Here is a 15,988-nt window from a genome sequence, read left to right on the forward strand (position 1 = left end):
GAAGGTCTTTGCAAATGTGAAGGGTGCTACATATACCGCCCTTTTTGCAGGTGAAACTGTAGGATTATTTGTTTTTGTTTTACTAGGACACTGCATGAGGAAGGAAGCCTACGTCCCTCCGCCATATACAAAGCACATTTCAGAGGCAGCTATTACCTAAGCTTATGGACACAGATCACAACATCAATATAGCTCATGACAGCTGAATATTGACAACTAGAAAGTGGTTTGGACAGGCCATCTTAGCCCATAACATCTGTATAATTAGGTGCACAATGTTGCTATCTGATACTCAAGTCTCAAAGAAATCTGTAGCCTGAAGGACAGCATGTTGGCAGCGGCAGGAGCCTGAGTGATGTGCAAACTGGTGGATAATTTTACTGAGCACTAGCATGTAAGAGTTTAGTTACTTGCTGTACAAAGCTAGAAGGATGTGGGTGATGTATGGACCAGCTATGCTGTCTAAAAAATCTGTGCTTGTTCTATTACTATAACCTGAAAACATCTCTGAAGCCTTAGGATATGAGAGCTAAGCAATCGAGTGGATTGATATTAGAGAGTATAAGATATGTGTAACCTTCGGGACAGCTTTCCTAAATGAAGCTTGAGTCTTCATTAAGATATGTTTAACCTGAGTCATTGCTTTGTCATCTCATGATTGCATTTTTACCATTTGACAACATGTTCAATGGCTTTTTACTCAAAATTTGGAGCCTACATAATCAGTGATGATAGAACCTACCTTAACTCTAAACCCCCTGGCAGAGGTGGGGGCTGGGAACTGGATACACAGAGGACACGTCTGTCATTTCTGCTGCGAATGACTGTTTGTCTCCATGCCAATACGGCTATTCGAAAATCACTCAGTAAAGTGCACAACAGAGGTTGTGTAATTAGAGGCACATTATATTTTATATGCATTAACAAATTATGTGTCTGTGCCCAGGGCTCAACAACCCCTGTAATGTCCATCTAGAATGTTTATTGGACACGTTTAAAGTTTTTGGTCCTTCTTGTTGTTGCGCCTTACATTAGTGTGCATGGTATGCTGTATTTTATGGCACCAAAATATCTCATTCCTCTGCACTCCCTTTAGTTAAGCAATCTACAAAGTGCATACTAACAAGGGCTCATTAAAAAAAAAAAAAACAAGAGGACCTTGTGTTTATAAATTAATACCAGGCAGAAGTCCTGTGCACAATTTTTGGAGTTCTTGACTTTTTTAGGCCATTTTGACATGCTGGAACCTGCTTTTTTATTGTAATCTTGAAGTTTGCAGTAAGTTAAAATGTGCTTAGTTTCCCTTCTGGAATGTTAGCGACAGAAAGGGTAGGCATACTATTTTGATTACGTAGAAAAAACAGCTGGTGCTTTGGGCAACAAATTGCTAAAGGTTGAAAAGAGTTGATAGTCAAATCAAATGATTTTCTCCTGAATACAGGGATATAATCAATACCACTCTTCCAATAAAAACTGCTTGTTTTGCAGCATTGTGGCTGTTTCATTAGCAGAATTACATAACGGCACCCTCCCCTCCATGTAACACATTAGGATAAAATAAACAAGCACTGGTAAAGTCAATTGGTCTTGCTGTGAAAGATGAGCACTGACCTATTGGCTTTGATAACACTTGTTTGGATTGGTGCTCCTATCTCGACCCTTGGCATGCATTTGCCGCAATGCATATGCACACAGTGGCCATTTTGTAAACCATTCCATGATGGTCCCCATATGCGCATATATCATGACTTTACCATTCCAACATGGCTAAAATGCATGTTGGAATGGTAAAGTAAAAATAAAAAGAAGCATGCCGAGAGCTTACACATAAAGCAAGCGGCCAGGTACCACTTTTCAGCCACAGGGCTCTCTAAGGAGTATGGTACCAGAATATCTTTGTAAGAATGTTGTTTGCCATAATTACTGTGTCCTAAATATCATTTACACAAATATGGACTTGGTAGGATGAATAATTGCAAATCTACACCCAATGGGATGAAAGTCTACTATTCAATATTTAGGACACAGTATTTAGACAACATTTCAGCATTTGATATTCTGACATGCAAAAACAAGTAAAACATGAATGCAGAACTACAACCAGAGGTAATTACTGGAGTGAAATGACCTGGATGAGTGATTTTTAGATGAGCTTACAAAGACTGAACCTAAGGGGAGGTCACACCTGAACAAAACAATAATAAAAAAGTACGGCCATTGCATGTGTGAACTACTTTTGAAAAGTGTTCACATCTTCGATATGCAATGGGCTGATACTAACGCTGATGGACAACCCTCTAAGCCAATGTAACAAGCTCACTGAACGACAGTTGTCAATGTTGAAAATGACAGTCCAAAATCCCACTTTGCGATGTGTATACAGTATGTTGAATGTTGTTTGACGAGATCTTCCCGGTTAGCTACCGCTCTCTGTTGGCAAGACCAAAGAACAGGAAGGCAGTGGATGTTCCAGAGAAAAATATAGTACAGATTAAGGTAACATTAGTTTGGTTAAGATTCCGCCAAATAGCGGCAGTGCTGTCCTCTGCTGCAGTGGAACTTCATCCTTGGTGTCTCTTCTCTCATGACCAGCATTGAAAGTCTGCACAAATGGTACCAAGTCCAACAGGTACCACGCCACCAAGCCCGTACGGCGCGTCCCTGCACCTGTACGGCCCGTACAGTGTGAATATATAGCTGCTTGCTCACGCGGGAAGCGTGAGACGAGGAAAGACCCGTACTGGTGGTGTACGAAGCGTACGACGACGAAAGAACCGTACTGGTGGTGTACGAAGCGTACCGAAGTAGGTACGGCACATACTGACGCCGGTACGAAGCGTACCTTCAGCGCTACGGTACGCACAAACCCCAAGAAGTCTGCATTACTGCTAGAATTGCCTTTTAAGAACTGTGGCCTCATGGAACATTGATATAAGTAACTGGAACACCCTTTTTAAGTGAAGAACTGTATTTTTGAAGCCTGCTTGAAGAGTCTTTTATATAAAGAGCTTTATTTTTATAAATACAGGCTTGAGTCTCTGTGTGGTGGGTTGGTGGTTATTGTGGGACACCTTAAATGCTTAACCTCATGCCCTCTGGAATCTAGCCTGACTGCTCGCGCCACGTTACCTAGAGGGTGAGCAGGGGTTATTTTTCACGAGTAATCCTTTGCCCTGACTTAGAGGAAAGGGTCCCTGCTTGTCGCAAGTACATACCTGCGCCAACCAGAGACCCCGGATTCTAACATTGGTGGCAGCGGTGGGATCTACGGATTTGCATTTTTGGTGTCTGCGCAGTGATTACTAGCCATTGCACAGTGAGGACAGTCCAGTAGCTTAAGCCACAGAACTTTTTATTTTTTGCTTGCCAAGAAAGAAGATCCCTTGTGTTTGGAGTCATGCCTGGCCCAAACAGCATTGAGAAATCGACCTCTGAAACCTCTGAAACAGTAGGAGTTGAAAGGGATGAGTCAAAACTGGATAGCTATAAGAAAACTGAACTCAAGCACTTCTGCAGGAAGCTAAAGGTTCCACATGCAGGATGCAAGAACAAATCAGATCTCTACAAGGCGCTGACAGCCTGGATTGAATCAAGGGGTGGAACTGAGGAAGTTACACCATTGAAACCAGCAGAGAGCGTTCATAGTTTTGGCAGAGGCCTGTCGCCAGAGGAGCTGGCAGACAGACAGGTCACCAGGGATCATGAAAGGAAGTTGGCAGAGCTGGAAATAAAAAGCCAAATGGAGCTAGAAAGCAAAAAGCTGGCTCTGGAAGAAAGGAAAATGCAAATGGAGCATGACTTGATAATGAGGAAATATGATATGGAGCTCGAGAGGCTTGAGGCCATGAGTGTCTCAGCCCAGCGACAAGAAATGTGCGTAGCTCAGAGATTGAGCTTTGCTGAGTGGGAGGAGGAATCCAGCTCAGATGGTGGCAGCAATATTGAATTTTATAGTGCTGAGAGAGTAGTACGCACACCCAGCGATGTGGCGCCTGACTTGAAGGAGCGGGTTAAAATACACCAGGAGGTTCAAGGGCATGAGGTAGCTCCAGTAGTGCGCAGTATCCCTGAAGGGAATAGGGTAACTGGCGTAGGGGTTCATGGTCCTAGTGGTGGGAGGGACACTCTACTGATTCTAGATGAGGGGTGCAGGGAGAGGGGTTCCCCCAAAATTGAAGTCCTGGTATGTGAGTGTGAAGACCGCCCAGAAGAGTGTGGGTTGTGTGACAGAGACAGTCAGATACTGTCTTGCCAGTCTCAGGAGAGTGGTGTGGAGTACGTGTGTGAGGCACTGGATGGTGAGGTGAAGGATAGTTTGGTTAACCCTGCTAGGGGGCTGTGTGATCCAATTGTGGGAGAGCATATTGTAAGTCCCTGTTTTCCAGAGCTATGCCAACACCTGTTGGAGAGTGAGTTCTCTGACCGCAGGGAGCTCACATTGGAGGCAGACCTTTTGGTGGAGTCCAGAGGGTCTGGAAAGGCATTGGGGAGTGATCCCAAGAGGAGTGGTTCAGGTATCTTCAAACCCAGTGTGGTGGAAGTGGCTCAGAGTAGCCCAACTAGGTCCTGTAGTAGTGAGAGGGGTGTAGGGCCTCACGTCCTGTCTTTAAGGGGAAGGAGTGAGAATGGGTTATGTCCCGGTAGTGCCCAACCTCAGTCTCAGAGCTTGGATGGTTCTTTAAGGGAACACCAGGTGGGGAGCCTAGTCTGTCCTGAGGGGCTGCCCGTTGTGCGGGATCCCCTAGTGCCTGGTGAACGGGGAGTGTCTGTAGGCAAGTCTCCCTCAGTTCTGGTGTCTGGTAGTACCGCTCCAGTTGGGAGGGTGCAGAAGTCCAGATTGAGGGGTGAGAGGGGGAAGGAGTCCCCAGTGGGAAAACCAGTGGGTCAGGGGCCAGCCAGAAGGGCTGCGCCACCAGTGAATGACCATGGTGACACCACTTCTGTCCTGGGGGATCTTCAGGCACTGTCCGATGCAGGGGTCGGGAGATCATCGCCAGGTAGACTGTCACACGACACATGAGTTATGTGTCACCCTCAGGGGGGGCATGCGTGCTCCCCGGGAAGTCCTGGTGCGACAGGCGAGCGTTCAACCACATGGGTTGGTCCCAGGGATGAGAAGCCAGGGTCAGGTGTTGTCTGACCTGGAGGGTGGGACAACTGTAATCAGTGTCCTGACCCAGGTTGCTTCTTGGTGTGCCACTCCAGGTGGGAGGGTACAGCCATCTGGAAGGGGGTGCAGAGGGAGGGAGTCCTCACCTCTGACTCCGGCTCAACTGAAGGGTTTAGACCCTAGGTTGGAGGGCCAGGTTCAGGGTGTCCCCCCTGACCTGGACGCCCAGTTGCATGATAGAACCCCTGAACTGATGGGCAAATTGCGCAGGACACCTGCCCCAGGTGCCCAGGCAATTCTGGAAGGGGGTACCACTCCAAGTGGGAGGGTACAGAGCCCCAAGGAGTAGGACCGGGTGTGGGAGAGGCCACCCCAGTCTTTGGTCCAGCCGCCGGATACAGTCCTGGGGCTGGTGGGTCAGTGCCAGGATGTCATACCTGACCTGACAGGAGGGAGAATGGACAAAGGTTGCCAAGCACCTGGGGCTACTGCCCCCCGCTCCCTGGCGCCACAGAGGTTTGAGAACCCTGAGAGGCATACAGCCTGGGTCTCATCCCTGACTACTGTCAGTGGCCACTGCAGCATTTTGCTATCTGTCTGTTGGGACACACCTGTAGGCCAGTTAAGGTTAGGTGCTGCACAGGTGGGGTCCACAGGTGAGGAGAAGGGTTCCCCATGGATTGGCTTGGTGGGCTCTGAGAGTATGGACAGAGGAAGTCCAATAGGTTCAGATTGGCATAGAACTGGAGTCTGCCCCTGCAGTTGCGGGCCAGGTCCTTGTTCTATCGCCCCAAGCAGGGAAGACCATCACGGTGGTGATTGGTCTGCCCTGCGTTTTGGCTGGAAGGGGGTTGTGTTGGACTTGGCCCTTTTTGCAGGGTCATCCCTAAACTTTTTGCCTTCCTCCTGTATTTTTTCTGACCTGGTGTTGGCTGTTTTATGACTCTGGGCACCTTACTACTGCTGATCAGTGCTAAGGTGCATATGCTCTCCCTATGGTAAAATGTTGATGTTGATTGGTTTCCATGTTTGGCTTATTTGGTTTACTATCAGCCCCTTGTAAAGTGCACCAGGAGTGCCAGGGCTTGTAAATACAAATGCTGCTGGTGGGCTTGCAGCACGGGTTGTGCCACCCACAGAAGCGGCCTAGTAAAATGTGTCTAAGGTCTGCCACTGCAGAACCTGCGTGCAGTCTGGTACTGTCATGCTGACTGCGCAAGTGCACCTACTTGCCAGTCCCCAAACCTTCCCATAACTACATATTAGTCACCCCTCTGGTAGGCCCAAGGGCAGGGTGCATTGTAGGCATAAGGTAGGACATTTCCTGATGTGTGTGGCATGTCCTAATAGTGAATTACAGCCATTTTCGTTTTTCACTATTGAAGGCTACCTGCTCTCCATAGGCCAGAATGGGCAGCTGGAATTATTACACGCTATAATCCCAGCGGACTCAGAGAGCATGGTAGAAGGTCAAGTTTAGTATGCCTGAACTCAGAATAATAAAATACTTCTTTTAGTAAAGTTTATTTTAATATCCTGTGTTTGTAAATACTACTTTTAGAAAGTTAGTATTTACTTGCTTAACCATTTCAGTCCGCCTCTGCTTTGTGTGTATGTGCTGCCTAGTTTCAAGTGAGGGGCAGTGCTGGGGAATTCCAGGAGACAGGCTGGCTGCCAGGTGGTGGGTAGAGAGATTACACCAGGATGGGTGGGAGGAGTACACCTTGACTCTGAATAGACCTGTGCTCTGCCACCACAATGCTGGCTCCGCCCCCTGTGGAGCGGCTGGATGTCTCTGCCCTGTGCACTGAAAGGAAAGAGCAGAGTCACCACAACAAAGTGCTCCAAAACCAGACTGAGCCAGGCACAGGCCCCCTGGCGACAAAGAACAAAAGAAACTGTGTATAAAAGATGGAGCCCTGCTCCTAAGAAATCAGATCCTGTTTATGCCAAGAAGAACCTCTGCCCGAAGAGAAGGACCTGGGAAAGCTGCACGGAGGAGTAATGTCTCTAAGCCTGAGTGACTGGCCTGTGGTGGGTGCCTTGCTGCCAGAAGGAGAGGAAAAGACTGAGAAAGACTTTTATTTCAACTTGTGCTTTAAGAACAATCTCCAAGGGCTTGCTTGTGAACTTGCCCCCTGAACTGCACCCAAGGAACAGTGGGCGCTACCCCCCCCCTGGAAGAAAGGAAGCTGCTGTGGGTGGATTGCAAACGCTGACCCCAGAGAAACTGTGTGCCCCCATCTCGCCGAGCAACGTGACCTCTGATCGATTGTGCTGCTGTGAGCACCGTGAAGGCCTGCCCTGCCTGGCCTGAGCAAAGTAAACTGCTGCCCCCTCGAGCCGGAGCTTGCAACGTAAGGAAAGACTGTCCGGCTCCAAGCGCCGAGCCTCTGCGACCCCAGGCCGTAGAGACCACTGCGAGGACCGACGACACACTGGTTCGCCGATTCTGGCCGATGCCGATAGCGCTGCGCGCTGAAAATCACCCCCGAGCCGCCCCTCCTGCTTCCCACCTCGAGGTGTGCCGTGACGTCCTGACGAAGCATCGCCGTCCACTGACCAAGCGGGACTGCAACGCGACACGGGACGACCTTCTAAAGACTGCTGAGGCCGCCACGAACTTTGCCCCCAAGAATAAGGTACTGTGAGCCCCAAGCGCCCCTGTACGACGCGTACTTTCCTTTGTACGGTCCGTACTGGGCTGTCGTCCCACTACGCTACTCATGCGGGAAGCGCGAGGCGTTGCGCGGTTCGCACCAAGCCCGTAAGGCGCGTCCCTGCACCTGTACGACCCGTACAGTGTGAATATATAGCCGCTTGCTCACGCGGGAAGCGTGAGACGAGGAAAGACCCGTACTGGTGGTGTACGAAGTGTACGACGACGAAAGAACCGTACTGGTGGTGTACGAAGCGTACCGAAGTAGGTACGGCGCGTACTGACGCCGGTACGAAGCGTACCTTCAGCGCTACGGTGCGCACAGACCCCAAGAAGTCTGCATTACTGCTAGAATTGCCTGTTAAGAACTGTGGCCTCATGGAACATTGATATAAGTAACTGGAACCCCCTTTTTAAGTGAAGAACTGTATTTTTGAAGCCTGCTTGAAGAGTCTTTTATTTAAAGAGCTTTATTTTTATAAATACAGTCTTGAGTCTTTGTGTGGTGGGTTGGTGGTTATTGTGGGGCACCCTAAATGCTTAACCTCATGCCCTCTGGAATCTAGCCTGACTGCTCGCGCCACGTTACCTAGAGGGTGAGCAGGGGTTATTTTTCACGAGTAATCCTTTGCCCTGACTTAGAGGAAAGGGTCCCTGCTTGTCGCAAGTACATACCTGCGCCAACCAAAGACCCCGGATTCTAACAGTACCATTCCCACTTTGGGGATCATTAACCCCGAGGAGGTGACCCAATGATTCTCCAGTCTTTCATCATTAACCAAAGAGATAAAAATAACCGATAGAAACCAAGAAAAGAAAAAATCTGATGTACCTTCTAGTTAAGAGATAAATCACACACTGTATCTTCACCACTTTAGTGGATCAATTCTTTTTCAGTACAAAAGATAAGAGTTACAGGTGCCAGCAACAGATGCTCTTCCGCTTTGAATTGACTACGTACATTTACTGTGATACATGTAAAATTATATGTGTTACTCTGGATGTCAGAGTTAAAATGACGGACTGAACAGTAGCCATTACTCAAAGTGTGGCTAGGTGTTTTCCTTCAGTGATTATTTTTGTAAATGAACGTGGAAACTAAGAAAACAAGTTTTCTTTTGTAGGCAGGCATTATATTTTCAGACACTGTCAAATGGTACCCATATCTATATAGAAACAAAACTGTTAATTAATAGCAATACATTTTACAATTTATCACTATTGAATCTAGACTAACCTAATAATCTCCTGGGATTTTTTTATTTTCACAGTGTAATTACCAATGTTTTGCTAAAGTACATTAGGCGATAAATACGGCAAAGACATAATTGTGAAAGGGTTCTTTGTACGGATAATGGAGTTTCAAAATATATTGCATGTGTCTATCAAACACAAAATGTGTTGTTAAACAGTAAACAAAGCACGGATTATTTTATCATGAAATGTTTGGTAGCGTTGTATTGCACAATGTCATAGAACATATGAAACATTTGTATATATTTAATTGATGCGGCATAATGTGTTTCTGAAAGACGTTCTAAACGTACCATCACGTTGTTTATTCTAACAAAGATTTGAATTTTCGAAACAGAAACAAATGTGCTTCAACTGGACCAAACTAAAATGACCGTCTTTCATTTTGAATAAGATACTTACAGACAGAAATGAATTATAAATATGAATAATTCTCAAGATACATTTTATTGTTAAAACATGCACAACATTCATACTAATACATTCCTATTCACCCTCCAATTTCATTTATTAATGTAATTTGATCACTAAGATCAGCACAGTTCCTATTTATAATTTTCTTATTCACAGACTTACAAAACATTACCTCATTGTTATTGCCTCGTGGCTCTTGACAGCCTTAAGGAACTGAATATCAAGAGCTTTAGCTAAAGATCTACATGCAGGACAGAAATTAGAAAGAAATCAAATATGCGTATGTTATTCCACTTATAAGATTCTTAACGGAGTGCTGAAGTTCACTCACCTGCAGGCTTGCAAATACTCCCTATTTTCTTAAAGTCCTGGAAGCTTAGATGATAGGTTTCTCCCTCCTCGTTGATGCCAATGGACGCAGCTGAAGGTGTAACACCAGGACCTAGTATGTAAACACATTTACAAATTTGGAACATTTGCAAGGTGAAGAAACCCTTTCACAGTTATGACAATAAAACAAGCCTTTGTCTCATTTTGTTTTTGTATAATCTGAGTGTATACCAAAACAAAACAAGATTGTGCTTAGCAGGGTGTCCAATCATTACTTTATCTAGCCATTACTGCTTTCCCATCAAACTACACCACCACTTGAACTGATGCTTACTATAATTTGGACAAAAGCATCAGTAATTCAACTCTTACAGTATGTATAGTTTAACTTTAGGGTTAGAGTAAGGTTACTTATTTTCTTTAAATAATATAAATTAACTAATTTTTTATTTAAGTTATGGGTATTTTTTGGGAGCGGAGTTTTATATAGCGCAAACTAGATCCAGGGGTATCATAGTGCTTTATATGAGCAACAGTTGCGTTACAGACAGAAACATTAATTGTGTTAGGCACGGAGAGATAAAGTGATTTCCCCAGAATCACAGGATGTTGAGCATTCCTGCAGAGACTCGAACCCGGTTCCCCAGCTTCCAGGTCAACTGCTCTAGCCGTTGGCCAAATTTTCTTAGTATTCATTTGACTTGATTTAATTAGGGTCACGGTTTAGTAGGGATAGGGAAAAAAGTTTAATTTACTTTAATTTAAATTAGGATTAAGGTTAGTATCAATTTAACATATTTTATGGATAGTCTTAGGTTACCTCTTTTTTAAATGTAATACAATTTAGTTTAGTGTTGCTATTATGGTTAGCATTAATCTGATTAAATAAAATGTAATTCAGTTCAGGGCTTGGGCTGGCATTCTGATGAAAATAAGGTTTTTTTAATATTGTTTAATTCCATTTAATTGAATTAGGCAAAGGGTATAGAACTAGGTTTAAGATTAAGATTATGTGTATGGAGTCAAAGTGATGGTATGTTAAAGTGATGAGTTGGAATAATTGTCATTAGAAAGTTCAAAACAAAGCATTGATAGGACAAAGAAATTGTGATAAAGTACTTGAATGAGGAAGCAATGATGAAACAAATTATGATATCCAATCACTAATCAGTCATCAGAGAGCTCCTTACACTGTAACGGTGGGTATAAATTAACGTAGATTGCTTTTGTTTATGATATTCTTGCGCAATGGAGGGCACACGAGTACGGTAGATGCGTAAAGGTAAGAAATAGGGGGAAATACTCCATTCAATTGATTATTTACAGCAGCCCTCTTTCTAGAATATGAGTTAGACATTAGAAACAGGCTGTTTGCCAATACATTTAGCAATTTTAAGTTCAAATCAGGGCAAAGGCATCCTATGAGATTGTGACTGGAACTATGTTGCACCCTACTTTCCATTACTAGCATAAATAAGGTAGTATCTAGTGCTTGAAAGAGGGAGATGCTAGACTGTTATAGAATTAATAGATTGAATATGCTACTTACCAGTATGCATCTGTTCTTGGCATGTAGGGCTGCTGACATTCATGTCTGTGCATAGATCGCAGCCTAGTGTTGGGTCCGGATGATTGCACATTGTTGTCCTGGAAGAGTCTTCGAAGTATCACGAGATAGGTGGCTCCTCCCCTGGACTACAGTGCGCATGGGCATCCTCTCCATCCTTAGATTGTTTTTCGCCATTGTGGCAGTGATGGAGTAGATACAGTAAGTGATGACCATGCTATACAGTAATTCTGAGTGCTGCAGCCACTACAGGCGCCGGGGAGGAGGGTGGGCGATATGAATGCCAGCAGCCCTACATGCCAAGAACAGATGCATACTGGTAAGTAGCATATTCAGTTCGAGGCATGTGGGCTGCTGAATTCATATCTGTGCATAGAATACATAGCAGTTCCTCCATTAGCGGCGGCTACCCGTGCCAGCTGCAGCAGTCTGAAAAAGAGTTTTGAGAACAGCCTGTCCTACAGCTGCCTGCTGTTTTGAGTGTACATCTACACAGTAGTGTTTGGTAAATGTATGTATAGTGGACCATGTGGCTGCTCTACATATTTCCTGTAAAGGGATGTTTCCTAGGAAAGCCATGGACGCCCCTAACTTTCGTGTTGAGTGGGCTCGTGGGGGAATCGTTAATGTGCGTTTAGCTTTTTGATAGCAAATTTGAATACATTTAACGATCCATCTGGCTATCCCTGCTTTGGAAATGGCGTTGCCCTTGTATTGTGGAGAAAAGGCAACGAAAAGTTGTTTTGTTTTCCTAGAGTCCTTAGTTCTGTCTATATAGTACATGAGGGCCCTCTTTACATCTAGTGTATGGAGCATTCTCTCTGCGACATTTTGTGGATTTTGAAAGAAAACAGGCAGTTCAATAGTTTGATTCATGTGGAACTGCGATATCACTTTGGGCATGAATTTGGGGTTGGTACGTAGTACAACCCTGTTTGCGTGAACCTGTATGAATGGCTCTTGAATGGTTAGTGCCTGGAGTTCACTAACTCTTCTTAACGAAGTGATTGCCACTAAGAAAGCTACTTTCCAGGTGAGGAATTGAATCTCACATGAATGGAGAGGTTCAAAGGGTGGACCCATTAATCTGGTGAGGACCAAACTGAGGTTCCACACCGGTGCCGGTGGGTGTCTTGGGGGAATTACTCGTTTGAGTCCCTCCAAGAAGGCTTTGATGGCAGGCACTCTGAATAAAGAGAGGTGCTGCCTGTTTTGAAGATAGGCCGCTATCGCGGTTAAATGGATACGTATTGAGTTGTATGCCAGATTGCATCGGTATAGGTGTAAAAGGTAACAGATGATGTTTTGAATGGATGCGTCCAGCGGGTTAATGTCATTGTTGTTGCAGTAAATGACAAACCTCTTCCATTTAGCCGCATAGCAGGCTCTGGTCGTGGGTCTCCTGGCTTCTTTGATGATATCCATACAGTCAGGTAGCAGGTTTAGGTAGCCAAACTCTAAGACCTCAGGAGCCAGATTGCCAGGTTCAGCTGTTGCGGATCTGGGTGCTGAATTTCGCCATGGTTCTGCGTTAAAAGTGCGGGTTTGATCCGCAGCCTTTGATGCGGCACCACGGAAAGTTCTAGAAAGGTGGTGTACCATGGTTGTCGCGCCCATGTGGAAGCAACTAGGATGAGTGTTAGTGAGTGTTGTCGCAGTTTGCGTGCCACTAGCGGTATCAATGGCGCTGGGGGAAAAGCGTACGCAAATCTGCCGGACCAGTTCATCCATATCGCATTGCCCTGTGACTGCGGATGTGGGAACCTGGCGGCAAAGCTTTGGCATTTTGCGTTTTCGTGTGTGGCGAATAGGTCTATCTCTGGATGACCCCACTGCTGGAAGTACGGTTGGAGTACTGACGGATGTAGCTCCCACTCGTGCATCTGGTGGCTGTGTCTGCTGAGCAGATCTGCCATCTGGTTGTCTTTGCCCGGGAGGTGTTCCGCCATGAGGAATATGTTCCTCTGAATGGCCCACTTCCACATGCTCTGAGCCAGTTGAGACAACTGTGGAGAGTGTGTTCCTCCCTGCTTCTGTATGTAGTACATGGCAGTCATGTTGTCCGTCCGGATCAACACGACTTTGTTGCACAAGTGTACTTTGAATGCCTTCATGGCTAGGAAGATTGCCATTAGTTCCAGAACGTTGATGTGCATCTTCTTTTGTTGCGTTGTCCATAGTCCCTGCACTGTGTAAGTGAGTACATGAGCTCCCCAACCCTGGAGAGAGGCGTCCGCCGTCAGTATTATTTGTGGAACAGGCTCTTGGAACGGTCGGCCCTTGCAAAGGTTTGTGGATTCCACCAATGCAGAGAGTTGTATGCCCGAACGCTCACCAACACTAGGTCTTTTAATTGTCCGTGAGCCTGCTTCCATTGACGTGCTAAGCACTCCTGAAGCGGGCGCATATGTAGTCTCGCGTGCGGGACTATGAAAATGCAGGAGGCCATCATGCCTATCAACTGCATGAACACTCGCGCAGGAAGGGAGTGGTGAGGTTTGAACTTGGAGATCAGCAGTTGCATGCTGTTGATCCTCACTAAATTTGGCTGAGCTGTGGCTGCCAGAGTGTTTATGGTCGCGCCCAGGTACTGTCGTACGTGTGCGGGCTGGAGATGTGATTTTGGATAATTTAGTGAGAATCCCAGATTGTGAAGAAGGTGAATGGTGAGGGACATGTGGCTGGCACATTGCTGGGCTGATTTTGCCTGAACAAGCCAGTCGTCCAGGTAAGGGAAGACGTGAATGTGTTGTCTCCGTAGATGTGCAGCCACAGTTGCTAGGCACTTGGTAAAGACCCTGGGTGCTGTTGTTACTCCGAAGGGGAGAACTTTGAACTGATAGTGATGCCCCTGAACAGTGAACCTGATATATTTCCTGTGTGATGGGTGTATGGGTATGTGGAAATACGCATCTTTCAAGTCCAGTGTGGCTAGGAAGTCTCCCTGACTGAGTAGCGGCAGAACCTGCTGTAGCGTGAGCATATGGAAATGCTCTGAGAGAATGTAGTGGTTGAGGGGGTCTCAGGTCTAGTATAGGTCTGAGCGAACCGTCCTTTTTTGGGATTAAGAAGTACAGAGAGTACACCCCTGTCCCCTGTTGGTTGACGGGCACGACCTCTATTGCACCTTTTTGCAGCATACTTAGCACTTCCTGCTGCAATAATGCCAAGTGCTCTACGGACATAGGACGGTGCTTTGGCGGTATGTTGGGTGGAGTGGACGTTAACTCGAGACAGTAACCGTGCTGGATAATGTCCCTGACCCACCTGTCTGTGGTGATGGTTTTCCAGGCTGACAGGAACTGTTGGAGTCTCCCCCCGACAGGTGTTATGTGGTCGGGGGGCAGGGAGAGGGCGTCACTGTTTGTTTTTGGGGGAGGACCTGGTGTTGCCGTACCCACGTCCTCTGCCTTTGGTGCTGGAGCCACGATATCCACCTCTGGTGGTTTTATCATAGTTACTTTGTGTGCCCCCTTTAGTGTACTGCTGCTGTGACCCCTGACCTCTAGCTGCTCCTCTATTCCCGGGGCGACGAAAGGAGCCACTACGAAACTGCTGCGTCTGCAGAGCCCCCATTGATTTCGCAGTGTCAGTATCTCTTTTAATTTTCTCGAGGGCAGTGTCAACTTCAGGGCCAAATAAATAGTCTGGGTTGACCGGTTGATTTAAGATATTGTTCTGAATCTCAGGCTTGAAGCCTGAGATTCTCAACCATGCGTGCCTCCTCAACATGACGCTGGTGTTGATTGCCCTGGCCGCAGTGTCGGCTGCATCCAGTGCGCACTTGATGGATGCATTGGTAAGGAGTTGTCCCTCTCTGATAAGGAGCTCCGCTGCCTCTTTATATTCACCTGGCAAATGTTGTAGCAGTGATTCTAGTGTGTCGTAGTGGGACCTATCATAACGGGCCAGGAGTGCCTGTGTGTTGGCAATGCGCCAGATGTTTGCTGCTTGCGCTGCAATCCGTTTGCCTGATGTCTCCAGCACTTTGGACTCCTTATCTGGGGGAGGAGCATCACCCGTTGTTTGTGAGTGGGCTCTTTTGCGAGCATTAGCAACAACCATGGAGTCTAAAGGTAACTGACCCCTAATGTACATAGGGTCTCCGGGTGCAGGCTTGTATTTCTTTTCGATCCTGGGGTTCAGCACCCGTGCCCTGGTTGTTTCTTTAAAAATGTCTTTTGCAGGTTTTAGAACTCCTTTTAACATGGGCAGAGTTTTGACTGTTTTTTCAGAAGAGGCGAAAGTGTCCACCAAGAAGTCTTCTTCGACAGTGTCAGAATGGAGTTCTACTCCATGATTGGCAGCAGCCCGTTCTATGAGGGCATTAAAGGCAGCAGTGTCCTCTGTGGGAGATGTCTTTATGTTATAAAGCTGCGTGTCATGGGTATCTGGTGCGGTACCCTGGTCGTTGGGGTCATCCCATGCCTGATCTGGGTCTTGCAGGTGATCATCAGGATCGGTATCCCCAGGGTAGGTGGTATCATCCCCTACATAGTCCTCTCCTGCGTCTGCCTCTGAAGGCGTAGGAGAAAAGGACGGTGGATCCTGATGGAAGGGTTGAAAGTGTTCATGAAGCACTGGCTCTGATCCTGCCGGCAATTTGTGTTTGAGAGGAATTTTGTAGGAGTCCAATCCCCTCTCTGGCGTGATT

The 15,988-nt window shown here is 46.4% G+C and overlaps 1 protein-coding gene across 4 annotated transcripts in view; it reads right to left on the minus strand.

Annotated features, from left to right (window-relative positions):
- LOC146858944 (uncharacterized) overlaps positions 1-15,988 on the minus strand; it is a 165,602-nt gene that overhangs the window by 50,835 nt on the left and 98,779 nt on the right. For all 4 annotated transcript variants that reach the window (XM_085649589.1, XM_085649587.1, XM_085649588.1 and 1 more), the window contains exon 8: positions 9,769-9,879. In XM_085649589.1, the coding sequence (XP_085505715.1) occupies positions 9,769-9,879 (111 nt within the window). The remainder of the gene's footprint in view (positions 1-9,768; positions 9,880-15,988) is intronic.

This window comes from Triturus cristatus, chromosome 3_2, assembly GCF_964204655.1.
Source record: "Triturus cristatus chromosome 3_2, aTriCri1.1, whole genome shotgun sequence".
Taxonomy (NCBI): domain Eukaryota; kingdom Metazoa; phylum Chordata; class Amphibia; order Caudata; family Salamandridae; genus Triturus; species Triturus cristatus.